This window comes from Rhipicephalus microplus, chromosome 9 (genome assembly GCF_043290135.1).
Source record: "Rhipicephalus microplus isolate Deutch F79 chromosome 9, USDA_Rmic, whole genome shotgun sequence".
NCBI lineage: Eukaryota > Metazoa > Arthropoda > Arachnida > Ixodida > Ixodidae > Rhipicephalus > Rhipicephalus microplus.
The window spans coordinates 32,307,765-32,335,100 of record NC_134708.1 but is presented as its reverse complement, the minus strand read 5'-3'; the positions used below and the strand labels follow the sequence as shown (position 1 = coordinate 32,335,100).

At 47.5% G+C, this 27,336-nt stretch overlaps 2 protein-coding genes across 2 annotated transcripts; both read right to left on the bottom strand.

The window, feature by feature from the left end:
- On the bottom strand, positions 1-10,550 carry LOC142771288 (methyltransferase-like protein 27). Its single transcript, XM_075872765.1, has 6 exons — positions 10,513-10,550; positions 7,206-7,373; positions 6,592-6,717; positions 4,958-5,096; positions 1,968-2,057; positions 1-238 (listed from the first exon to the last, which is right to left on the bottom strand). The coding sequence occupies exons 2-6, from the start codon at positions 7,326-7,328 to the stop codon at positions 39-41; spliced, it is 678 nt and encodes a 225-aa protein (XP_075728880.1). The 5' UTR covers positions 7,329-7,373; positions 10,513-10,550; the 3' UTR covers positions 1-38.
- Positions 10,551-17,607: 7,057 nt separating this feature from the next.
- Positions 17,608-27,221, bottom strand: LOC119164970 (methyltransferase-like protein 27). Its single transcript, XM_037417169.2, has 5 exons — positions 27,079-27,221; positions 25,367-25,492; positions 24,455-24,593; positions 20,108-20,197; positions 17,608-17,807 (listed from the first exon to the last, which is right to left on the bottom strand). Exons 1-5 carry the CDS (start codon positions 27,199-27,201, stop codon positions 17,608-17,610), a joined length of 678 nt encoding a protein of 225 aa, XP_037273066.2. The 5' UTR covers positions 27,202-27,221.
- Positions 27,222-27,336: the final 115 nt, after the last annotated feature.

Sequence of the window (27,336 nt, the reverse complement as noted above, 5' to 3'; positions counted from 1 at the left end):
ATCCACGGAAGATGCGCACTCGCGGAGACCACGCGTCTTTACGCCTTCTTCTTGAGCGCGAAAATCTGGCCGTCGCACTTGTTCCGGTACTCCTGGACCTTCTTGCGGACCACGATCTCCATGCGGAACTGGCGACACAGCGACTGCAGCATGCCGGTGAAGCGGGTCTCCAGGAACTGCTCGGACTTGCTCTCGTAGGCGTCCAGCGTGCGGTGGATCCACATCAGGCGGCCGCTGGCTGCGGAAGGATCGAGTTGAGGCTCATCGCGACACGTCGGCGAGCGCGTTTCGCTCATTGCAAGATAAGCTGTGGCGTTTAACGACAACCGCTGGTACGAATTGTATAAATTGCATCAATACACTAGATTATAACCACACAGAACGATAAAAGATGACAAGACAGGTACACAAGACATAAACTTGAAAGACTATATGCAGGCAATTTAACACATGTAAACAGCCATAATGACTCGCACAGGCTGGTGCACCGAGAGAAAGGGGGGGGGGAGACAAGAAGGGCCTGTAAGACGTGGCGAAAGGTTGAAAGAGACGGAAGGAACTGGCTTTTTGTTAATTCTCAATTGTAACCTTGCTCGTGTTTTCTGGAGGGCCGTGCATGCCGGATTTCATGGCCTCGGAGTAATTCGCTTCGTTTCTTCTGGTCGTTCTTTTCGAGGCCGCTTCACCTGCCTTCTCATTGTTTCTGGTGCGTAATGTCTCTGGAGCAATCGATGTGAGGCGGTTGCTGCAGCTAGTCGCCGTCACGCCTTTTCCCTTATTTCGGAGCAACTGTACGAGGAGCTGCTATCTGTTCTGCCAGAGGAGCTCTCATTTATTGGTGAAGAGGAATTACTTCGGCACTGGTCTTGCCCTTTTGTGTTAATTTGTGAGAGACGCGTGAATCTCGTCTTTCGACCTTCCTGGTTTTAGTAGGCTGATGTTTGTTCAGTACCGTCGGAAATATATACTTGTGTGTCTGTGCATATTCTGTTCGGTGGAGATGTTCTGTTGGAATGTTATTAACGTCCACTGTTTCTGAGAAAACAAATTCTAAACGCCTTGCGCCAGTAACGGTGCAACATCAACATCCCGTACTGTTAGACAATGAGGGGAAACTACTCTCCCCTAATTGCGTAAGGGGTGCCAAGTGTTCCTACCTGCAAGTCAGACCTGTCGCGCAGATATTTAACCGAAACTAGCCGGCGCATCGTTATAGTAAAGCATAAAAACACAAAAAGGCGACACATAGGAACAAGCAAAAATTTTCCCGCATTCCCACAGTGTGGCAGTAAAGTAAATGCCAAGCAAAAGAAACGATCGAATAAGGTGCGCTTTTTAAATGTACAGGCAATGACGTACGTGCACCTGTTTGATCGTCTTCTTGTTGTTAGCACATGACGTGCGCATACGTCTTTGATCCTCAAAGGGTTAACCCTGGAAAGCCGAGGACCAGAAGCAGGGCGTCGTGAGATGCCCATTATCGCTTCAATTGCATCCGTCGCGAAGTTGTTGTTTTTTCTTCGAATTTTACAAAGAGGGGAGGGAGTGGGGTCTGCTGTGGTTAACTTTACCGCCCCCCTCACTATGCCGATAAGTCCGTACAAATAAGAGACACACTGGACCGACAGAGTCAGACAGGCACGTTAAGGCACACGGGAGGAGGGAGTGGCGGACCGAGGCACATGTATTCCTCATAGCAAAATAAAAATGAGCGCGATTAAACTCGGAAAGAAGGCCAAACGGGACCGTGAACAAGTATTCCAGCCCGACTCCCTACATTTCCAGAATGCGCACATATTTGTGGCGTGAAAAGAAGTGTACTTGCTACACAGCGCTGTTACTGTTTGGTCTTCCTTGTAGTGTTCTTATCGCACAGTCTTTCCCCGCGACTATGATGGCCTATCAACAAGCTATACTTTATACGCATGAAATGAAAAGGATCAATCAATCAATCAATCAAAACTCACGCTTGACGAGCCTGGCCACCTCGGGAAGAGCATCAGGCATGATGTGACCGGGCATGAGGCAACCGCACAGGGCCACAACGTCGTACTCAGCTGCACAGCACGAAATAGAGGGAGAGGAGATGCCACTGTACATGGAGGTAAATAAGTGTGCTCCACTGCTCCATGTTTGCGGCACACGCTACGGAGAGTCAGAAACAACCTCTTATACTGCTAAAAGTTTACTCTAAACTGTGTGTCCTTCCCAAATGCAGCACGTTGCGCGTGCACTAGAGCACCCACAACCATCGGCGTGTGCATCCATATATAGTCACCTAAAGGAGAAGGGGGGCTACAAGTCAGCCCAATACATTCTCATAATATGGGGGGGGGGGGGGGACTGTGACTCAGGCGGGGAGGCGGGGGTCGTAAGGTCAGCGTCAGCCCCATAGATAGGCATTTTAGGAAGGGGTGGGCTATGACTCGGTACGGAGGTGGCGCAAGGTCAGCCTTATACATTAACGGAATTCGAACTGATGGCGCAAACGTTAGACAGGATCGAAGAAGGAGAAGAAGGTGTTTATTGAGAAGGAGGAGGAGGAGTCAGCCTGGAAAGCGGGTTGTAAGACATCGGATACAGTTCAGTTCAGTTATGCACCAACTAGCCCGACAGCAAACGTTATTAACCCATTTATCAACATTATAGGGAGAGGGGGCACTGCGACCAGTCTTCGCGCTGCTGAAGGGGAACCCTGCGGCGATAGCGGGGTTTAGAGGTTTACAGCATTGCTGCAGGACTTCTTGGTCGGTGTTCAGTGTATACTTAGGTGCATCAAAAGCTCTGAGAACTTGGAACATTTTAACAATCTGTTTAAGACATATGTTATCACATCGGGCCTGTACCACTTCGTCGTCCGTAAATGCTTCTGATGCCAGCTTCAGGAATCTACATTACTTTTCGATTAGGCAGTGTGGGTGCAAATTTTTGCTTACATCTAAAACTCGTTCCGCACCACAAGTTGCTGCCATTGTGACAGGGTGGAGTGGCTGGTCAAGCTGCAGATATTGTAGCTTTTACCCTGCGATCATCAATGGTTCATTTTTTTACAACTTCTTGTTAGGCTCGTTGGTCGAGTTGGTACATAAGTGTGTTGGGAATTGTTGCGCAGTCGATCGAACGAACACAGGAAAACGACAGAATCAATTAAAAGAATGCAAACTATCAACTAGTTTCATTCATTTGATCACTGCATATATAAATATGTGCACTTTTCCAGACGTCAAATAAATCGAAAGAAGAAAGGTGGGGTGGGGTCGGGGAACACATGTCAAGATCACCTAATGTCAACAAAATCTACTGCGTTACACAGAGCAACGAAAGTGTCACACAGTTGTCACCTGTTTCCCTAACATAAAAAGCTTCTAACGAATGACACCCTACCCTCTCTTTGCTTTTGTCTAGAATTTTCTTCATGGCATTTTTTTTGCGCAAAATGTCATCCACAAAAACTTGGGGGGGTTGGGGGTCAGGACATCAACGCCTTTTTTGTAGAACTGTCCGCGGGAACTCATTGACGGCCATAAAACCTAGTCCGTGTTACTTTTGCCTTTCTTTAAATACATGGTATCTTCGCAGGACATACGGTATCCATATCCGAACACCGTATTTAGATGCAAAATATATGTAGGTGTTCACTGCAGTGATGGCGACAGCATACAATGAGCATCGATCAAAAGGTATGGCTTATAATGGCACACCTCATTCCGCGTGAGCCAGCATGACTATGCTTTTTCCAAGTTTGAGCTGCAGTGAGTATAGGGCTCGAAGACAGTTAACGAGCCTAGGTGGTAATCATTTATTTTGGTGGTCTATGGGTTTGTAGAACCATACGGAACACACCGTAAATCATTGCCGGGCTGTTACTGGCACTAATTAAAGGAATCCTAAACCGCCTTCACTAGCTTTTCAAGATTTCAAGTAAATGTGCGGATGAAGCTCAGAATGTCATCGCCCCAAGAGTTCCAAACGTGGCTGCGCTACGAGCCGCGGGCACGCCGCCACTTTAAGGACAATTCCCACTTAATACCCGGGCCTTTCCGTATTCCTCAATGTTCGCCGTGACGTCAGCCGCTTCCCGTCAGTTCATGTCGTCCACAAACAGAACGCGTTTGCCTGCTCGAGGGTAGGCGCTTACCACCTTTTCTCCTCACACTTCGAGGAGCCGGTGAATGGTGCATAGAGAAGGGAAGAGCGGGGAGAGCGGAAGGCGCTCTTGAACCACCAAACGCGCCAAACACTGTTATTACGGCACCACTTCGAGAAATTCGCGTGGTTATATGTTTGTTGAAGGATATCTGGGTTTCACAAATGGAAACCACGATATGATTATGAGCGACACCGTACTGGTGTGCTTTGGAAATTTTGACCATGTGGTGTTCTTTGCCCCGCCACGGTGGTCTAGGGGCTAAGGTACTCGGCTGCTGACCCGCAGGTCGCGGGATCTAATCCCGGCTGTGGTGGCTACATTTCCGATGGAGGCGGAAATGATGTAGGCCCGTGTACTCAGATTTGAGTGCACGTTAAAGAACCCCAGGAGGTCGAAATTTCCGGAGCCCTCCACTACGGTGTCTCTCATAATCATATGGTGGTTTTGGGACGCTAAACCCCACAAATGAATCAATCAATTAATGTGGTGTTCTTTGACGTGCCTGCGCATCACACAGGACATGAACCTCAAGCATTTCGCCTTCACCAAAATGTGAAAGCACGCCGTAGGGATCAAACCCACGACCTTCGAGTCAACAGCGGAGCATTCTAATCACTATACACTCCCGCGGTGGGCATGTTTCTTGTATACTCATAAACGACTGTGACACGCACAGCTCGATTTTCTACTTCTGGATGATTTAGGGGTCACTTAAAGCTTGGCAGATGGCTCTGCAACAATGTACTTCTTGCCACTGTACTCGTTTTTTTGTGCAACATAAGCTCGAGTCCCTCGTCATATGCTCACCGTCTTTGATGGGAAGCTTGTTGTTCTTGAAGACCTTCTCGAGGAAGTCGCGCCTGTAGATGTCCTTCTTCTTCGCTTCGCTCAGCATCTCGTCGCTGTAGTCCAACGCGTCGATGCAGTTGTACCCGAGGTTCTTGAGCTGGAGGAGCGAGCGCAGTGAGAAAGCGCAACCTCCAAGAATAGAGGGCGAGGTCGAAAGCATCTGCTTCATTAAGTTCAAACGATATAACTTTGTATAAAGGCTCCAATAATCGCCAGTTGTTAGTATGTTTACAAGGTGATGACACTGGGTACCACAGATTCCGACAGGACGTGGTCTGTTCAAGGAAGTGCTGATTTAGCTGCCGCCGTGGTATGCAGCTGGTGATTACGATGCTACGAAATACGCCGCGTAGTGGACGGCTCCTCGCTCTTTGGAATACGTGGCATTGTAATCCCACAGCATGCCTATAGCATGCTGCCACCTTCGCAATGAGACTGCCAAGGCCGGCGTCACAACCCGCGTGTTTTGGGTCAGTAGCCCAGCACCGAAAACACTAAGTCACCGCAGCGGCCAAAACACGAATTTAGTTATTTGAAGTGTTGTACTCTCAATGGTGCAGAGAGGGCCTGTTTTCATATAGCCATGTCAAAATATGCAGAATAATAATTCGTGTTTCATTGTTGTTGGTGCACATAGAGAGCTTAAGTTTGCGGCGAGTGCCTGTTTACATATATTAATGTCAGAGTATGTGCCATATTATTTCATGTTTTAGTGCTTTCAGTGCATAGAGATAAGTTTACAGGCAGTACGCGTCTGTTTTGATATATTTTAATGTCAGAGTATGTGCAACATTATTTATTGTTTCAGTGTATACCGTGCATATACAGATCAAGTTTTTCCGTCATCTTCCCAGCGTTTGCTGGTTACCAGTCACCTGAGGCGGAAGCGGCAGAAACTTAGCGTAACGTACAGGAATGAAAAATTGTAAGAGGGCGTGGTGTCGCTGGAGGCAACGTTTCGACAGGCGTATTCGTCCTCTTTGAGGCTGTAAATACTCTTCGACAGGGGCGTAGATGAAGGGAGGGTGTTCAAATTAGCCTGAAAATTTTCAATTTTGCTCGCGTATATATATCCACACACGTACAAACCCACGCAAGTACATAAAGTATAATACCCCTTCCCCCCCCCCCCCCCAAAAAAAAATTGTGGCTACGCCTCTAAACACAGAATATGAGAAAATGGTAAGAGCGGTAGCTATAGAGCTTCCATTCACTTGCTTACAGAAGCTCTTGAGAAACCGCGGTGGTGGGACCGCCAATTTTTACAGAAATCAAACACATGGTCATATTTATCCTTGCAGTAACCAAGTGTGTTTTGTATACATCATTTCGGGCGTAACTTTTTGACTGTGTTCAACTCTTGAGCACGCCAGATTTCCGAGCCGTCTTTCCTATTTTTTCTTTAACGATCAGGGCATGCATTGAACACGAAGACATCTATAAAAGCCATCGTAGTTTGACAAAGAGTACCAGGATGGTTAGGGAGCCCGGTGTCCAGGAGTAACGCAAACGCTAACGCACTAATCCTGGAATACCGCGGACATGCCAAAATGATCGCTATGCTTTAGGAATGCGTCCCCATGTGCTTATACCTGCACCCCGAGCAGTCCCGTTCCGCATCCGACATCCAGAATGACGGCGTCCTTCTTGATCTGTAGTTCCTGGTTGATGAAGTGGGCCATGACACTCGGGGCCTTGTACTTCTGCAGAGTCATGTCCTAGATCGAATAAAATAAAAATCAGAGCCCCGCGTAAGGTTGTTGTTTGCACATGTGTGAATAGATTATTGAACTGATACTAAATGGAAGACAGTGTAGCTCTTAAAATAGAGGGTAGCCAACATCAACCGCCATTGGCCACACGTGGACGTATCACCAATTTGAGCAGTGCTATAGTGGGCCTAGCAAAGTATCGTCTGTAATCGTGAAATCCCGTAAGCTATCTCAACACGTCCGAGATAATCATACGCGTCATTGTAAGGTCACTAATAACATTCCCCGTACTTTCCCTCGCATCATTGTCTGCAAGTTCTCATTATTATTATGTCTTCACTACCATGTTGAGAAACGTTCTTTGACTTGCCACCAACTCAAGGCAGCGCGCTTAATTGAAACGCGTTTGCGCCGCCTTGAAAGCGGTCGCAAGCAAAGTTCAAGTAAAGGAGCTTTTAATAAACTGTCTCTTCAAAAGCTGTAATCGTCATCACCTCATCGTAGTTTGGTGCCCAGCTGTTGTAGATGGCCCTAGTCTCCTCGGTGGACCTGTTGTCGACAACGAAGTCGACAAGGTCCGACCGGTCCACGGAGCACGTCGAGGGCTTCTTCGCCATTTCGTCGCGGCTGCAAACGGGGTCGCCGACGAATCGAATGCGCGACTGCAAACGGGGCACGCGCGCGCATGAAACAAAAGATTAGATGTATGGGCCTTCCAGCACACACCTGCTGCTTAAACTCGGACTTCACAACACGTACGTTAAACGAAATAGCCGAAGCACAGCGCACTTCACAACTCGAAAGACTATGGGGCACGACAGCGGGACGCCAGATCGTAGAAACTGTCGGCATCCGTTACTACGCCGAACAAAGCCAGAAAGTCGCTGTGCCAGACGCGATCCGACAAACGATAAGAGTTGAGCCGATTCCACGCAACGTTCACCTGGAACACAACCCAGGCAGAAGAGTGGCCAGGGCAAGAGCTCTCCTGCGCACTTATACGCCGACGAAATGGGAACGTGGTTCGTTGACGCCGCTCAATATGCAGACCACTCGCGATTCCCAATCATGGTCGTCGATTGGAAATACGAAACGAGAATATCGGCAAGTATTCGATGTGACCACGCACAAGAAGCGGAGGAAGTAGCGGTGGCGCTCGTGCTCACGGATCCGTCATGCTCTACTGTCCTCTGTGACTCGATACAAGCGGTGAGAAACTTCGCCAAAGGATGGATCTCGCAACAAGCGGCCAGAGTCCTGCGCAATAGAAAATTTCATCAAGAGGTAGAGCTTCAAACCAGACTCCTGTGGTTCCCGGCTCACATGGGAGAGGTATCGGAGACACACCGCAACCTGAACGAGACGGCACACGCCAAGGCGCGCGAGCCGGCGACCGTCCTCTATGGGGAAACACCAAAGACCGTTTGACGACTTATAACGAAATTACCAAGGCTTTCTACCTGGCCCGCCGAACCTTTCCTCTACCCAGCGAGAAGATGAACAGGATGCAGGCGGCGGCTCTACGACAGCTGCGGACGCACACGTGTCCCAACCCATCGCTATTTAACAGACTACACCCCACATATATCCGACAAATATACGCAAGATATGTCATATTGAGCTTGCCGCATTAAACCACATGATCTGGGACTGCGCCAGTAATCCGCAAGGTGCTAAATCCGGCACCCTTCCGCCGCAGTGGCCGCTGCCCTCTGCAGCCCCAGCCTTGGTGACTAACACTGGGCCGTCCAGCAGGCCCATGAGGCGGTGGTCAGGCAAGGTCTTGACGTCCCCACGCGAAAGACCTAAGGCCCGGTCGGCGAAAGCTCTGCCGGACTTCCAATAAAGTTGTTACCAACCAATGCATGGGCCTTTGTAATAGTGACAAGGCGCGAAACCCCAATGCTGGTCGAATGACGAGACGCACTATCTCCACGAAAAGAAACGCAAACAACGGAAAGCGTGGCTTTTGACACAACCCGAACACGCCTTGTCTGTCGCTTGGCTAACCTTCGCTTTCAGCTGGTGTCACCGCCGCCCAAGAAGATGAATAACTTTATTCATAAGGATTTGGAACAAAGGGTTATGCGCTCGATGGGTGGGACCACAAATCCAGAGCTCCCCTGTCTACTGCCGCCCACCTGATGTGACCAAGTAGCACAAGCTGTCCTTCTAAATAAGAGCTGGCGAGCTGTTCCTTCCATTGCTCGAAAGTATTAGAGAGCCTGTACTGACCTGAAAAGGTATTTATATTTCGTGGCCAGTCTATAGGTGTCCTCACGTAATGTAAAGCGTCGGTCGTTCAGTTGTAGCGCTAGCAACTTGCTTAGGCTGGCGCTGTCGCACGGCTTGAGTGTTTAAAGTGTCAGGCATGACTCGCGGATAACGAGCACACGCAATGAAACAGCATCAGCGGCAGCAAGAATTACTGTATATGCTCCCTACGGAGCCGCAGAGAGCAGATGCAGTATACGTGACACACACAGTAGTTTATACTTTAAATACCTATGTTATGGCACACATAGGTCGGCAAACTCACCCATGAATCGACCAACTATAGGAGTCACTCAGACACAGATCAAGCCATGAGTTTGAATCTGAGTGAACCCGGGTGAGTAATATTTCGATGAGTTGGAGTCTGGGTGAGTTCGGTTGAAGAAAATTTTGGAGCGTCGTGAGTCCAGGTCAGCCTAAAGCGCAATAAGGTGCATTTCTTGAGTGAGTCTGAGTAAGTCCCACCTACGATGGCAGCATAGAGTAGTTACTGTATATTCTGGCTGAAGTTAACACATACGGTAACATTAGTCCGAACAAGAAGCGATATGGTGACACCTGCTGAAAGGACTGATTTGCCAAGCGACAGGCAAGGTATGCGTAAGGGTTGGATTGTGCCAAAAATCACGCTTTATATACTCTGGAGGTGTTTCTCTTCTTCGCGATAATACAAGTTGAGAGGACCGTATTCTGAGACTTTAATCCTTGGAGACACCGCTCTCGATGCGCGCTGATTGGCTGTTTGACCACAGGTGGGTAAGTAGACGCTTCAATCATGAGATGAAACGATTGTCTTTCATCACTGATATAATCAGGAATGAAAGACTGCAATTCGTTGTTGTAGTGGTTGTTAAGCTAACGGTATGATGATTTGTGGTGTTTAACGTCCCAAAACCATCATATGATTATGAGAGACGCCGTAGTGGAGGGCTCCGGAAATGTCGACCACCTGGGGTTCTTTAACGTGCACCCAAATCTGAGCACACGGGCCTACAACATTTCCGCCTCCATCTTAATATAACGGTAACTTCCAGAAAAAGAGCTAACAGCGCGAACTACAACACAGACTGAGTGTTCTTTCTCTTGTCATGTGGTTAGCGCTGTTTCAGTTTTTTTTTTTTTTTGTAGACATGTGACAATCATCTAGAGTGAGCACTCTATAGCCAGATACAACTTCGGGAAGTCCGCGGCATTTCTTTCTTAAAGGCGGGTGCCCACGAGCCTGCACCAATGAGCGCGCACTCCGGGCTGACGTCATGAACCATACGGTCGGATACTCCGCCTTGCGGGAGCACCGTCCAGTGCACGAGAAGAACTATTTCTTTAGTCGCGAAGGTGATTGGCTCTAGCGCTTCGCCCGTCTGGGCGGGGTATATACGGACTTGTTAAGTTGTATCCGACTATAGTACGTTAATTCCGCTGGATGAGTGACTGCGCCTTCAGGGACCGATGCCACCGTTTTAACCATCAGTCGACGACGCTAACGTAACCAATTTTTACGAGATCTATTCATATTGGCTCACCTACCGCCGACGCGTGGCCCCGCAACGAATGAACGGTGATGATGATACTTCTACCATGACTCTTACCCACACAGAAAAATTGGCCAAGAATTGATTACATGAAGTTTTTATACTATTAGAGTTATAAATATTTATAACAAAAAGAAAAAAAGCACTTGAAAACATTAATAGTGAAATAATTTTTATTTTCTCCATTCAGATCAGACAGCATAGTAACAGCAGAAATTCATATTTCTCTTTTGAATTTGAAATTTCTCTTTTGAAGGCTGGGCAGTACCCAGTACGAGCGATGGAACGATAAACTTGTACATTATTCTAGTATGTTTTGAAGAGCTAAAATGTCTAGGCTGCTATTTTCAAGTAACATTTAACGTTAAATGTAATATGATATTCGGTTAAATTATCTCCGGTACAATTTTAGCAGAGCTCTCATACCTGGAGCGTCACTGATGTGATTTTCCCGCGTGTAGGTTACCGGCCATACGAGAAGGAACGTCATCGTCGTTTTCACGAATGAAAATTAGCATGCTTTTAACTACATAATCTTTACGCCATTAAAGTGATTGCGTTAAATGGCTAATTTCATGGTAATTCCGGTATCGGCGTTGGTGGTGGCATCGTTGGTTGGGAGTGAAGAGTAGTCATTGTCAGTGAGTTGAAATTTGATATAGATGCACATAAATGATTGATAAAAAATCACAGCATATCCAAGGAGTGAATGATGATTAGTGAGGTGAAGCTTCGCAGGGTTTTATCTGCCTGCCTGCCTGTCGATCCGTCCGTCCGTCCGTCCGTCCATCCAGCCACCCGCCCGTCCGTCCATCCATCCATCCATCCATTCGCACCTGCTGAGTGAGTCATAAAACTAGGTGGTCACGTACCAAGAGAGACAAAAGCATGTACAGACCCCCGGCTTCAGGAACTTAACCCTTAAAAAACCTGAGTTAATAAGGGAGTCCTAGCCTGCCTTCTGCGCGGAAAATAGATGCCCTACCAGAGTAACGAGTCACTGATATTAACTGCTTCCGAGATAAACCTCATACAAATTTCGTGTAATCTGATGACTCTTCTCAACGCATGTAATATTGCGTGGTAGCAGCGTACACAGAACTGCTCCAGGCGTCAAGAAATGTGAATCGCCCCCAGAGAGAAGGCTTCAAAGGCCCGAAACATTACAAAGCGCTCAGACATATTTAACGGCCATCATCAACAAAATCCTCAGCAAAGTGGCAAAGTGAGGTAAACGGCGTACGTTCACGTGTTGCTTTACGGACAATTACTGGGCCTTTCGCTGATTCGCAAGATAAATAATTACAACGTAATGCTCACTTCGCTAATTTCCTTTGAGTGTAGGCATCGAAAGATAGTTTGAAACGGCCAATGTTACTCGCTCAGACGCTTCTTTCCTGTCGACACAGTTGAGGTGCCCCCGGAGTATCCCCGGTTGAGGTGTCCTCGGAGAGGCTGCCGTTTTAGAAGGCGATCCGAACGGGGCCCGTTACGCTATTGCGTTCTGCTTTGTGGTGATGCTAAAGCCTCTTCCAGCTTTTTACCACGAGCCATCTTCGCTTCATAAAATTAATAGAATTCAAATATTTTAAAGACTAAAAATTAATCAGAATCTCTGAATTGTTCAGAGCTTTAGGTGATACTGCCATTTAGTTTTATTTGGAGTACCGCCCATGCAAAGTGGTATTCTCATATTATTCGTCAATTTGAATTGTTATAATAATGTGGAGGTTTACGTCTCAAAACCACCACATCACTATGAGAGACGGCGCAGTGGAGCGCTCCGGAAATATCGACTTCCCGTAGTTCTTCAACGTGCACCCTATTCTGAGCACACGGATATATATATTTACAGGTTTTTCGCCTCCATTTAAATCGCAGTGGCCGCAGCCGGAAGTAAGAGCTGTTTGATATCCAGTACTGCAATTAAAATTCCACCAGTATGGTTGCCGTTGGTGTGCGCATAATTGCAGTAAGCCAACTTTTTTTTTTTTTGGGTGGGGGAAGCCTGTTTTAGGGCATAGAAATGTATGGTAAAAACTTATCGACGATCACGATAGTTCACAATGCCGATTCCAAGTGTAGCTTCGTGATGGGGCAAAGCCAAATGTGTTTTGTAGTTTTGGCTATCCGCAGTCGTAGCGGTGTAACACCCGTTACACGCGGCCGCAAAAACTGCCGGCGATCGAGTGCTACGAACATTACTATGCGTACGCGTCGCGAACCAAGCGAGAAGTCGACCGCCCCGTTGCACAAAGAGAAGCCAGTCGCAGTGCACGTGCTAGCCCTGCATGTGACCCAGGGGCTAGCGCGCCTGATGGAGGAAGAAAGTGAGGTTAGAGGCCAGTGGCTTCTGATATCGACAGACCCTGCGTTCACTGTTTTGCCGACAACGCCAATGACGGCATATCTCAACGTAGGACCGTTCGCACCTTAAAATACACTTTCAAGTTTGCCTAAATATTGCATCTGCCATGTATTTTATTAGTTATGTGAGTTCATTGTTTTCTGTACTGTTGCTTGCTACTTTCCTTTTATTTTCCATAGATTTGCCGCTGTAGGTGGTCTCAACTCAGACTATGACTACGGCCCTTGATCCTGTACACACAGTTGTAATTCATTTAATGCCCTAAATAAAACCTCTTCCCCGATTGCTTATGAAACCTCCGCAATGTAACCCCCCCCCCCCCCCCCCCCCCCTTGGCGCATTAAACCAACAGTGAGGTCTGACTCAAAATGAGATTTAAGTGCTCGTGTGGTACTTTGGGGGCTTTATTTTACCGAAGGTAGACAGCTGTTAGTGTCTTCAGAAAAATACAGTGGGTGGGGAGGGTGCAGATTGTGGGGTGGTTGCCGAACCATGCAGCTTCTACAAGGTTCGGCTAAGCGGCCCAAGGCACTCACTGAACACTTATTCATACAGTTGCGCGGGCAGCAAGACGGTTAATGCGGCCCGAGAGTGATGTAGGCCAATCCATTCTGTTTAGAAGAAATGTATCTACACTATGTACAGAGCATAAATTATGCGTGACCAATGAGTACTTAGGAATACATTCGCATATTCACAGTTGTGCATCACAGCACCACAACACAAAAACTAACACTCTCACATAGAACAAACAGCAGAAATCAGACCAACAGAATTACAAATGAATTTAACTCACTACTGACACTACATATAGGGGATGGGTCCAATGGGTAGGTACACATACTTTTCCATAGTATGCATCAACTCGGTGGTAGAATCACCAGGGCATGAGACGCCAAGGTTACGTACACAGTTAAAAAGGGCAAGGCGACAAGCACATCAAATCTCACCTGATGGTGTGTTTAGAAAAAGTGGTACTTCGTACTCTGGAGAGCTGAAAGCGGCCCCGTGGACATGCTTAACGAGCTCTTGGCAAATGTGTTTAGAAAAAGTGGTTAACGATTTAGAGTACTTAGTACTCTACTATGGGAGAATTGAAAGCCGTCCCGTGACACATATCCACATACCTCGATTTTCACTATAGACTTTCAGAAACCAAACGTAAACCAGCAGCTTTATTTCCATCATCTTCCACCACTGCTTTCCCGGTTATATACGAAAGGTAAACTGCACTGTTTTATCAACATAATTTTTGATGCAACAAACTAAAAAACAATAGGTGTGAATCGGTACCAAAGAATGTGTCTCTTAGTATTGTGCAGTATATTTCTTCAATTCAAGAACCTATTCACATCACTTCTTGACAGAAGGAATAGGGCGCCAACGTGACGAACACACGAAGTGACAGGGACGAACGTCTCAACGTTCTTCCGTGTGCATGCCTTGCGTTTTTATATCCGCGTCGCATGTGTTCGTCCCTGTCACTACCTGCTGATGATGCAACAATTTATTTATGAAAAAAAGAAGGGAGGAGAGCATGTCAAGAGTGCTTTGCCCATTCCAGGACACCAGTGGCCGCTACAGCTCGACCGGCTTGGTTCAGGAGACCCCTTTGGGTCTTCAGGTCAGGTCGGACGAGGAAGGTTTCCCAAGTCTCCCCAGTAGCGTGAGTATCAGAGGCGACTGTAACTCCATAGGCTTGCTCCGGGAGTCCCACGTGACGTGTTGCAACGTCGCTCTCGACTCGCACCACGGACATTGGTTGACACATGCACTGGAGTTTATCTGATGCCACCTTTCCAAAGGCGGATATGTGTTAACCTGAATTTGCCTTAGCTGGCGAGCTTCGTCAACTTTAAGTGATTTGTGTGGTGGGCCATACCGCTGTCTTGTCTTCCGTTGATGCTCGAGTATATCTTCTGCAGTGCAAGGTTCGTACTAATTATTGGTGTCGTTCTTCGCCCGGTTCCACAAGTCACGGGCGAAACTGTGCGCCAGCGCTTTACCCGAGATACAATCGTGGTATGGGCACGAAATTATGGCATGGTCCTATATCAGCCTGTCACATACTATTTTCAAGGTGACATTCAATAGTTCACCACGGAGAAACATTCTGGAGGCCTCCTGGGAATCAGACGAGAGCAATGCGGAGGCATTCTTTGCCTCTTTAGTTTGAATAGCTAGCGCATTCACCGCCACTTCCGCCGTCGTTGTACAGGTTGTTTTAATTGACGCTGCGACAGTTTTAGCGGTATTCGGCATTGGTTGAACTGCTAATATACAACGCAGCTCTCGTTTGATTTAGCGGCATCGGCGTATACTACTTCGTGGCCTTCGCCAAACTGTCTTTGAAGCTGACGAGCTCTAGGTTGTCTTCTCATCACATGGTACAACCTATAGGATTGTTATACAGCAAAGAAGGTAGCGTGGTCTCGTAAGAGTGACTTTTGACCTGCGTGATTGAAGTTAGATAAACTTTAGTTGCAGCGAAATACTTAGCCCAAGCCGTGTTAGAATCGGAACACTTTGCATATCTGAAAAATCTTTTTTTCTTATTCTTGAGTTTCTTTAGTTTACCGTTAAACCACGGGGACTGTGCTCGCTCTTTAACAATAATAGTGGGGATATATTTTGTGGTTAGACGCAACATCTCATTTTTAAACATTGACCAGTTAGTTTCGATGAAGCGCGATTGATAGTGATTTTCGAATTAATCACAAAAGACAGCTAACTCATCAGTCCGTGTCAACGCAATCCATGTACACCGTGAAGCGCAGGACTGGGTTGATTTGGCGGAACGTGGGAGAGGCGTCTGCCCTGCAGTGGACGCAATCAGGCAGATGATGGTGACGATAATAACGATGATGGTTTATAATGCCAAGAAATAGCAAAAACTGAAAAAAAGAAAACATGGCTCCGTCATAGGAATCGATATAACACGAATAGGAAGCGTGTACTCACGGAAGAAGTTGAGCGTTTGTTGCGCATTCAGACACAAGAGCTTGTGCAATGTCTATTGGTGTTTGGCAGGTATACCACCGTTCCAAATGAATGCACCCACGTTGACGAGTAGTGGCACATTTCCATCCCTACGACTAGCCTCCACGAAAATTCAACAATTACGGTAGCGGCAGTTGTTAACCTAGACTTAACATATCGTGAACTACGTGAAACGGTGACATCAAAACACTAATAAAGAAAGTCTACTTTACCGCGAGGGGAAGTAACGAATGTGGCGGCTACATACTGTAATATCACGCGAAAACAGCAAGCACTTCCAGCCCACTGCTCAGGAACAAAGGACGTACCAAAAGCACAAGATGGGCTCGAACTAACAACTGTCAAAGCTCGACACTTATGGTGCGCTGCTCAAACACAAAGAAGGATCGACCAAATGAACGCGCAGGTATACAGAGGACGAGCACGAACTGTCACAGGTGTAACTATTCTACGTTTGAGCAGCGCGCTCCTTTCAGACGCGAGGCTTTTGTAGAGAGAGAAGTGACGTTTAAGCACCCTGTAACCTCAACGCAAGCCTTGCTGTGAAAGTACAAGACGTACGAATCACTCCCATCACGAGATTAGCGTGCGCGAACGGGTGATCACGACCTGTAAGGCATACAGATGGTATGCCTTACAGATGGTATGCATATACAGATGATATATGCAGGAACACACGCGCATCGCCGTGGACGAGCGGGGAGGCGATCTTTAGTGAGCGCCCTTCGCGCCATCTCACTAGTGACGTGCCACCTAGCGCTAAGTGTCGCCAATGGTAAGCATTGTATATAAATAGCCCGCCCTTAGTATGCCGAACAACTCGCACTTCGTCATCGTCACCAACGTCATCACCATAATCGTCATCCCAGCAGCTGTGTGCCGCGCGCAGAGACCAATAACAACAACCAAGCATGCAACCTTTTTTCCGGCAATATAAAGCAATATCTGGTTGCAGCTTCAACACAGTGGCTGTGAAAAATATATTCACCTAAAATTCTATATTTTACTGTAGGTAAAATTTTACTGCTGCTTCGGAAAATAAATGAGCAACATTTTGTGAAAGCATTGTAATATTGAACAATTATTAACGTCATAAGCTTCCTGGGTACTCGCACTAGCAAGTTCTGAAATTATGCAAACGCAGGGTATGTTTAATTTATTGCGACTAATAAACGTTCGGTGCTTGACAATCTATTTAAAACAGCGCGAAAATTTTCATATATGGGACGTCGACCTAAAAAACTGCGACACCCAAGTATTTATGACCTTTGAAGGATGTCAATGCCTTGAAAGGGCATTCCCACACAACATTGCAAGTGCATGCTGTCGCAGGTTTCGAGTATACATCAGGCCGAAAATGACCATATTTGAACTACAGTATAAGGCATACAATAGCTGAGCGACGAATGTAGCACCGCTCAGTGTTATTCCGTCATTGAGTGCGTCATGAAATGCGCAAATCTAGTTTAAACTAAAACAGGCCTTAAGCGAACCTGTTCACGGCACAAGTTTACGGGTGAATTTTACGCTAGAAATTTACGGCAGTCACATTGAATGGCGTCAGAATAAAGGCTACGGTTCAGAATCAAACACGAGAGGAAGGCTGCCGGTTAGCGTCACACGTCCAGCGCTTGCGACCATCGCAGAACGAGCCCTTTCACTCCTTTCGAGCACGGAGAGCGTCGACGGGAGAGAAGGGCTCGCGGAGACGACGTCCCTTTTTCATGCTTTCTTCTTGAGCGCGATGATCTGACCGTCGCAGTTGTTCCGGTACTCCTGGACCTTCTTGCGGACCATGATCTCCATGTGGAACTGGCGACACAGCGACTGCAGCGTGCCGGTAAAGCGGGCCTCCAGGAACTGCTCAGATTTGCTCTCGTAGGCGTCCAGCGTGCGGTTGATCCACATGAGGCGGCCGTTGGCTGCGTTTCAAGTACGCGTGGCTGAGAGAGACTTGTTGCCATTGGCGCGCGCGTTACTGTCGATCTGGCAATGCTGCTGCTTCGTGGAACGAGTGCCGATTATTTTGAAAAGATTAAACAGTTATGGTAAAAAAAAAAACGTATGCCCGTAGTCGATACAGCGAGCAGTGCTGTGTGGGTGTGTGGCATGTCATTGGCGAAAAGGGTTTCATGACGTATAAGCAGCACACTGCCACATTATCTGTGTCGTGACCTGTGGATCATATTCGCCGTGCATCTATCTTCTTCTGATATGACAATTTTGACCCACCACGGCAGTCTAAGTGGCTAAGGGCCGTTCCATGCGCTAGCCGCACACCCGCAACGCCCGTGCCAGCACACCTGCCGCACCCAAGCGGAGGGTGAAAGAACGTCGCCAATTGGCTTATTTGTCTTCCGCTAGCGTGCGTTGCAACTGTGCGGGAAGCGCGTGATAATTGATTGATTGATTGATATGTGGGGTTTAACGTCCCAAAACCACTATATGATTATGAGAGACGCCGTAGTGGAGGGCTCCGGAAATTTAGACCACCTGGGGTTCTTTAACGTGCACCCAAATCTGAGCACACGGGCCTACAACATTTCCGCCTCCATCGAAAGTGCAGCCGCCGCAGCCGGGATTCGAACCCGCGCCCTGGCGGGAAGCGCGTGGAACGGCTCTAAGGGCCGTTCCACGCGCTTCCCGCGCAGCCGCAATGCACGTGCCGGGACCCCTACTGCACGCAAGCTGGGGACAAATAAGCCAATTGGCGACGCTGCGGAGGGTGAAAGAGCGTCGCCAATTGGCTGATTTGTCCCCCCGCTTGCGTGCGGTAGGGGCCCCGGCACGTGCGTTTCGGTTGTGCGGGAAGCGCGTGGAACGGCCCTAAGGCGCTCGGCTGCTTACCCGTAGGTCGCGGAATCGAATCCCGGCAGCGGCAGCCACATTTTTAATGGAGCCGAAAAGGATTGAGGCCCGTGCGCTTGGATTTAGGCGCACGTTAAACAACTCCGGGTGGTCTAAATTTTCGGAGCCCTCCACTATACGGCGGCTCTCGTAATCACAATGTGGTTTTAGGACGTTAAACCCCAACAATTGTTATCTGACACTCTTGGCGCATACACGAGAGCACACAGACGTGAGTGGTTTGATCGATCGATAGATATTCATCCATCCATCGGTGGTTGATAAGTGGAATAATTTCATGCATTAGCGCCATGAATTAATGCCTCTTGATATCATGCAGCATCATAAGACGAATCGAAAGCGAAAGCTATCTTCTTGTGCTACTCTTCCCCATCTTTCTATAATCTTGGTCACCCCTCAACCCCGCTCACGCACACACCTCAATTTGGTTTAGCACTGCCCCAAAGATGGGTCCATCGTCGATCAAGCGAAGACGTCTCGTGATTACGTCACCACGTCACGCCGTAATGACGTCGTGAATTTTGGCGATCTTTTTCAACTACGTGAAAACTCAGTGTTGCAATTAGTTACGTCAAGTAACACTGGGGCCATGCGACTTTTAGTTTGCTGATGCACGCACTTTCATTTGCTTGAGCACCACGTCACTTTCGACTGACGGACGTCCATCCCTTGCGTTTACACCGACAAGGTATCGCGAAGAATATGTCTCATCAGCCTTGCTAGAGAAGTGATGTTACAGCACAGTTTTGAGGTTTACTTAATAAATTATATTTCAAACTCGTTATTTTTCTGTTCTGGCGTTTTGATTGATTTGTGGAGTATAACGTCCCAAAACCACCATATGATTATGAGAGACGCTGTAGTGGAGGGCTCCGGAAATTTTGACCACCTGGGGTTCTTTAACGTGCACCTAATTCTGAGTAGACGGGCCTACAACATTTCCGCCTCCATCGGAAATGCAGCCGCCACCGCCGGGATTTGATCCCGCGACCTGCGGGTCAGCAGCCGAGTACCTTAGTCACTAGACCACCGTGGCGGGGCTGTTCTGGCGTTTTCTGCGTGTCGCAGTGTGACACCAGTGGTGTAGGCCAACAGCAACGGCAAAGCCAAATATATAAAATATTCTTCACTCATGAGCTATGCAAGGCTTTCATGTTACAAATAAGCACGATTTACAGCTGTACAGATTATTTTTGACAAACCACGGTGCTTCATTTTTGCATTTATTAGTAACGCACGAGACATTTTGAGTGTCGTCCTCTGGTTACGCCAAAAATGCTGCTGCATAGTAAATGAGCTCAGACACAACTCTCGTGCCTTGAAGAAATCAATCAATCAATCAATCACAACTAACGCTTGACAAGCCTGGCCACCTCCGGAAGAGCATCAGGCATGATGTGGCCGGGCATGAAAGAACCACACAGGGCCACCACGTCGTAATCAGCTGCATAGAGGGAAATGAGAAAGGAGAGCATATTAAAACAATAAAATTGCGCTCGAGTGCTCTGATATGTGCCGTCCACTAACCAGTACGAGAAGCCAATGTTAGCACGATAAAAATTACAACACATAACTAAGCCACCAGATCAGTGTTGGTGAGTAATTTTTATTGAATTAACTGCATCTTCAGTGAATCCCATTCAGTAAAAATTACTAACGAACAATAATTCTTGGTGTTGAAAAAAAAACACGATAAGATTATGAAGGAAGCCGTAGTGGAGGGCTCTGGAAATTTTTTACCACCTGAATCTAGGTACACGGGCCTCAAGGACTTGCGCCTCCATCGAAAATACGGCCGCCATGGCTTGGATTTGATTTCGCGATCTGCGGTTGAGCAGTAGATTCCCTTCACCATAAAGATTACCGTGACGGGTGAAATTGACCACCCAATAATCATTAGTTGTTCAAAATAGCAAGCATTCAGTGGCTGTTCCGTTTTGTACTTGCGGGCTTCGAGTTTCTCGATCCAATTTTTGTGGTATGCCTGACCCAAGTGTGCAGGTACCCACAAAATTGATCGGAGTCGATCCCCTTCACCATAAAGACCACCATGACGGGTGAAATTGACCACCGAATACCCATGTGTTGTTCAAAATAGCAAGCACTCAGTGGCTGTTCTACTTTGTACTTGCGGGCTTCGAGTCTCCCGATCCAATTTTCGTGGTATGCCGGACCCAAGTGTACAGGTACGCACAAAATAGATTGGAGCGCCGGACCGGTGGCCGCTCTTCGGCGTAGCACACCCACGGACGCCATGTTCTGCGCGTGCGAGGAATCACTAGCAAGCGAGCATCGCGACCTAGTGTATTTAGATATGCGTTGCCTTGCGTTAAAAAATATATGCTGTTAGCCCTCCCTTACCACTGCGACAACACATCAGGGTTGAACTATAGGGCCTGTGGGGTATACGCCGTATTCACGATCTCTTCATCAGGATATCTAAGCGCATGGGTAATCCTAGCGTTGCGACCTTTGTTACACTCAATTCATCATCATCATCATCATCATCATCAACCTGACTACGTCCACTGCAGGACAAAGGCCTCTCCCATGTTCCGCCAATCAACTCGGTCCAGTGCTTGCTGCTGCCGCTTTACACCCGTAGACTTCCACCTAGCTTCCTGTCTCCCTCTCATTTAGGCACTGCGCCGTGCTCCCGACCGGGTTGCAGAAGTTAGGTGCCTTTTCTCATCTTCTAACCACTACCACCACCACCCTCTCACCCGCTTGCCTTCTCTTGGAATCAAGTCTGCCATCCTTAATGACCAGCGGTTATCTTGCCTTAGCGCTACGTGCCTTGCCCATGACAATTTCTTCTTCTTGATTTCGGCTATGATGTCTTTAGCCCCAGTTTGTTCCCTGATCCACTCTGCTCTCTTCAATTACGAATTTTCAGTTACTCGTACATAGCGAACTTAGGTTAACTCCGAATTAGGCTTCATTTGAGGTGAACAGTTTTATTCCGGTGTATTGATATTGAGCAGTCTCTGCTACTGTTTGCAACACCTAATTGATATTACTTATAGGTACTTGAGCTCATTTAATTAGATTTAGCACGCTTAATTGAAAGTGTCATTTGATGTTCGTTTGTTGGTGGGACTCTTGATGTAAAGAAGCCTTGAAGAAGTCTCTATAATCACCTGCTGCTTAACACATGCTTTATTGAGAGAGAAAGAGAAATAAACTTTATTTATTAATTATAAGCGGTTGTTATGGAAAGAGCCTTATTGGTGGGCCCCAATGGCCGTAGCCGCCAATTCATCCTGGGTGATCACTGTTTGCTGGTGGGCCAGGTCCGTCGTGGACAGTGGCACCACCCACTGCTCCGACGTGTGTGTTGGAGTCATTTCTATGTGCGTCATATGGGGTTGGGTCGGGGGGGGGGGGTGTTGCTATGAGCAGGCACAGCACTTATGTAAGCGCTAAAGGCATGTTAAAGGACACAGGCCAAGCGCTTCTCCCGTGTTCTTTGCTCGTCTCATAAGTTATGGATCAGTACCAGCTAGCCCGAACCCAGTGCCTTCACAGCTAATCATTTCGCTTTCAAAGGCGCCGATGCTTCTTAACACGCGTGCACGAGCACGCAGGGCGTTTTAGAGACCGCATTCGCACATCCGCCCGTGAAATGCTAATAGGCACCCAACTCCTGAACCCAATACAGACTTAATGTTTCGCAGAATTGCTTCATTCTGCTAATGTACCCACGCAATTTATCCTAAATCCTGTAAGGGTCTAGGAAGGGGGTCTATAAAGGCTGAGGAACGCGCACTCCTCTGCCTTTACACCGAAACACTGCCGTGCCCAGCAGTTTCAAAACACATTGATCTCGCCTGTACAGGAAATGCACGCACAATGCGGAGAAGTCTTTGGAGGTCTTCCACGTGGTGTAGGCATGGCAGTTTACCCGAACCCTCACCGGGAGGACTGACAGGCAGCCCTTTCCGGCTGTGGTGACCATGCGAGCCAGAAGGCCCTGGTCGACCGAGCTCGAGTCGCGATGGTTACCGATCAATTCATGTTATGAGGAGTCCACATAGAAGTGGCGACAGGTGGCCCCCTCTGGCCACTTCATGCTTACTCCCTGTATATACTGCAATAAGATAGCCTTTTCTTCTTTCAATCTTGATTGATTGATTTGTGGGGTTTAACGTCCCAAAACCACCATATGATTATGAGAGACGCCGTAGTGGAGGGCTCCGGAAATTTTGACCACCTGGGGTTCTTTAACGTGCACCCAAATCTGAGCACACGGGCCTACAACATTTCCGCCTCCATCGGAAATGCAGCCGCCGCAGCCGGGATTCGAACCCGCGCCCTGCGGGTCAGCAGCCGAGTACCTTAGCCACTAGACCACCGCGGCGGGGCCTTCTTTCAATCTTATAAAGCAAGATAACGCCTATAAACGAGTAGATGTACTTATAGGAGCGACGCTAGTTTGCCGGAAATAGTGTTCATACGCAGTACTCCTTCCGCATTGAATGATTTTGTGGGCACCTGTACAGATATAAGCGATACCGAAGAACATGTTGAGACATACGAATTCATGACAGGGCTTGCTAATATGAAGTTACCATTATTACTTGAGATAAAGTATACCTGAAAATTATTTCCATCATGACCGCCTTTGCTCAACGATTGTAGTGTCAGATAGCCTACTATCGTTTAAAAGCCACTAAATACAAATAAAAAATTTATGCCAGTATAAAGGATCAGTGTATACCAACGTCTGAAACGTCAACATTATCAACAGCAGTGCCCTACTTACCGAGAAATTAAGGTAACTACTTGAGTACACATGCGCCACGTGTAGGAAATTCGCAAAATGATCCCGATGATTGATTGATTGATATTTGGGGTTCAACATCCCAAAAACCACCATACAATTATCAGAGACGCCGTAGTGGGGGGCTCCGGAAATTTCGACCACCTGGGGTTCTTTAACGTGCGCCCAAATCTGAGCACAAGGGCCTACAATATTTCCGCCTTTATCGGAAATGCAGCCACCGCAGCCGGCGTTCGATCTCGTGACCTGCGGGTCAGCAGCCGAGTACCTTAGCCACTAGACCACCACGGCGGGGTAATCCCGATGACGTCGGAGTTACCGCCTACAATTAATCTCCAGTAATCGAACTAGCTGCACTAAATAAAGAACCTTCCGTGCATCAAGAGATCTAGAAAAATGCGGCTTGTTCGTTTCTGTTTCATTCGTGGAAGAAAGAACCACCGGACGTTTCTATGGAAAGTGGCGCGAGTGGTTCAAAAGTTCAATTTTCACCTTGTTAAACTGAACAGGTCATGCCATCTGGCGGAGCCTGGTTGAACCAAGCATGCCTGCCATCTCGGATGCCATGACAAGAAGTTTTTCAATGGCCACTGTTGCTTCTGTGGCTCCCACCACTTTTGCTCTGCTGCTACCATATCGGTGGCCTTGCAGTAAAGCCGCGCAACGTTGTGCATGGCAACAGCGGCGTGAGATGGTCCACTTCTTGAGGCGGGTAATGTGAAATGTGGGAACGCGATGCGGACCACTAAAACATTATTTTAATTCAGAATAAGCACTTCCTTGGCACAAAAGTTGCACTACCGAGGTTTCTGGGTCGCCATTTTAGCAATCAACATCCACTTAATGTTTGACTTTAGTGTCCTTTTAAATAAAGCAACTATGTTCTTGAATCCACTGTGCGCCATGTCGTACACTCACCGTCCTTGAGAGTGAGCTTGTTGTTCTTGGCGACCTTCTCAAGAAAGTGGCGCTTGTAGATGCTCTTCTTTTTCGCTTCACTCATCATCTCCTCGCTGTAGTCCAGTGCGTCCATTGTGCTGTACCCGAGGTTCTTCAACTGAATAAACATATGTAAAACATATATGGCCTCTGAGACTATGCCAAACTCTAAGATTTCTTAATTAAAAGAGTGCAACATTTCTAGAAGATTCGGAATGATTCTTGTAGGCTTGAAGTACTTCCTTATTGTGTACAGGTATGAAGTATACATGACTTTATACACGAAGCAAACCTGCATGTCTATTTTCAAATAAAAATATATTATGACTAACGGCACACTTTAAAATAAAGAAAGTGTGGAATGCTTGCTGAAGCTTGCAAAGGTAGTGTATGTGGCGCCTATGCGGCATAAACGTCATTAATGTGCAACAAATTCTCCCTTGGCCATGAAGTTCAGTTCTATCATGGTTATTTTCTACACTAAAAAGCGTTAAACGTGCATTTAACAATGACTGGGACAAATCGCGACCTCTACGTAATGAGCCAGAAGGCAGCAACGATTTGTGGGAAGTGCGTTCACCGAGTACCGCGACAGGTGCCAAAGGGAAATCGGCGATGGAAAGAGGCCCCGATAATCCTGGTTTCACGCGTCGTTTTGTCCGTAGATGCAACCAGACATAATTAGTCACACAGCGATTTTCTACAAAAAAAAATTGTTCCAAACCACACGTAAACAATTTAGATTAGCGTTCGCTTCAACGAAGCGCTTTCTGCTAGAGTTCCCTAGAAAACATGACCTTGGCTACGGAATTGTGAAAACGTGCATATTTAAAACTGTGCCGGCGTTCAGATTGTATACTGAGTACAAAGAAACACGGCAGAAATTCGCACCTGCACCCCGAGCAGTCCCGTTCCACATCCCACATCCAGAATGGCGGCGTCCTTCTTGACCTGCAGCTCCTCTTTGAAGAAGTGTGCCATGAGGCTGGGAGCCTCATACTTCTGCATGGTCATGTCCTGAGTAAAAGAATAAACAATGGTTGTGTTAAGGTAAGCAATGTAATGACATGCAAGCCGCAGACACATCGAGACGTTCCTGTCGCCATTGTGACAGGCCTATGAACTTGCCTCTCTGCACTTATAGGCTTGTGAATAAGCTAGTCGGTATACGTCACCGAGGTCTCATAGCAGTCCAATTGTTCGATCTGTTTTTCAGTATATATTTCTTTCTAGAAGTATTACTTAGAATTCCCCTCAGAAATGACCCAGTAACTTTATATGGCAAGGTCTGGCTCCATTCTAATTTCAACCTCAAAGTAGCCCTGTAACACTTTTCTGCGAATCCACAAAATGGATTCACTAGAGCAGCTTATTGCCTGACGAATACACCACCGCGAAAATTCTAGAATCTGTCCAGTACGAGCGGAGTTACACATATTTGTCGCACGCTTCAATTGCATTCTCTCTTTTCTTCTCCCGGCGAAAACGCTGGAAGTTAAGCAGAGAGGAACGGCAAGGGAAAAGAAAACATGTAACCGAAGCCTTCTGACCTTCAGCATTGTTTCTACCTCTCTCTTTTTTCCCCGAAAACTCGACGTTTCAGTGCGATCGCGCGCACACGTGCACGTGGACAAGTCGCGGCCTCCCGCGGTAACCCCAGTAACGAACGAGCGCGCCACGCTCAAATTAGCCAATGGCTGATGCAACGGCTGTGACGAGTGACTTTTGAGCTTGTAGCGCCATTTGTCGAGAGAAGAGAGTAATTTTTACGTGATTCTAAGAATTTATTGTGAATTCCAGGTTGCGTGCTGTGCTATATTTAGCTCATGTGTTTTCGGAAGCCTCGACTTCCGGTCGGCAGCGTTTTCTGACCACGCTCATCAAGTGTTGCAGGGCGCACTTAAATGACATTTTGTTCCTTCATGAACCTTCTTCATTATCTAGGCCCTCGTTAAGGACAATATTACGAGTGGGAACTACAAGCTGAGGGGAGTCCGAGACCACTAGGCAGCCATTCCCGAGGCGTCTACCTAATAGACATGTCCACTTCGGCAGAGCGCATTCACCAACTCGACCAAACATTGAGCCGTGACGTCATCCTGCCCTTGTCTACGTTGACACACCGAACCTAGCTGCCAGCACATTCGCCGATTAAGAAAGTGGACGCACTGTAAAGTGACAAAACACAAACATGAGCAGTCTGAACATACATATGGACATGTTCCAAATGCCTGAGAACGATGCAGTGAAAGCTAACTACCTTCTAATGTGTGTTACACGCATGGCCACGTTAAGCATGATTCGAGGCCAGATTTCAAACTCGGCCACCGAGATGTTCGCCTAAATGCGCATCTCTAGAGGCTGCATTCCTGGCGTTAAGCACATCCCATTCCTCGTATTTTTGTGCCGAAAGTTGTCAAAGCTTCATGCATGACAGCATAGTGATGCCGCGAGAATAGAACCTGAAACAGGGGAGCGCTGCTTGCCGAGCTCCAGCCAATCAGCAGCCGCTAAGCGAACAGTTCATTAGATGGACACACCAAATATCGCTTCCTCGGTCTATAGCAGGTATAGATTGGGTAACGTGCAGGGAAGTCTCGTACCTCTTCGTAGTTGGGTGCCCAGCTGTTGTAGATGGCCCTCGTTTCCTCGGGCGTCCGGTCGTCGACGACAAAGTCGACGAGGTCGTTGCGGTCCAGGGAGCTCGTCGAGGCCTGCTTGGCCATGCCCTGGTTGAATAGACGGCTGCGTGCAAAGACCGGGTCACACGCGCAAGCATCATCGCACCGTGGGGAGGGGCCCGTCAGATAAAGGTCGCAACTTTCCACGCAAGGTCAGGTCAGCAGGACGAATTGAGTAAC

What these genes read in the sequence shown, in the direction of transcription:
- LOC142771288 (XM_075872765.1), bottom strand. Translation starts at nt 7,328, where the DNA reads ATGGCGAAGAAGCCCTCGACGTGCTCCGTGGACCGGTCGGACCTTGTC. An exon ending in CAAGCTTCCCATCAAAGACG is followed by an intron (nt 2,058 to 4,957) that starts GTGAGCATATGA and finishes CGTGCTGTGCAG; the next exon opens with CTGAGTACGACGTTGTGGCC. An exon ending in GGTGGCCAGGCTCGTCAAGC is followed by an intron (nt 239 to 1,967) that starts GTGAGTTTTGAT and finishes ATCCTTCCGCAG; the next exon opens with CCAGCGGCCGCCTGATGTGG.
- LOC119164970 (XM_037417169.2), bottom strand. Translation starts at nt 27,201, where the DNA reads ATGGCCAAGCAGGCCTCGACGAGCTCCCTGGACCGCAACGACCTCGTC. An exon ending in CAAGCTCACTCTCAAGGACG is followed by an intron (nt 20,198 to 24,454) that starts GTGAGTGTACGA and finishes CCCTCTATGCAG; the next exon opens with CTGATTACGACGTGGTGGCC. An exon ending in GGTGGCCAGGCTTGTCAAGC is followed by an intron (nt 17,808 to 20,107) that starts GTTAGTTGTGAT and finishes CTTGAAACGCAG; the next exon opens with CCAACGGCCGCCTCATGTGG.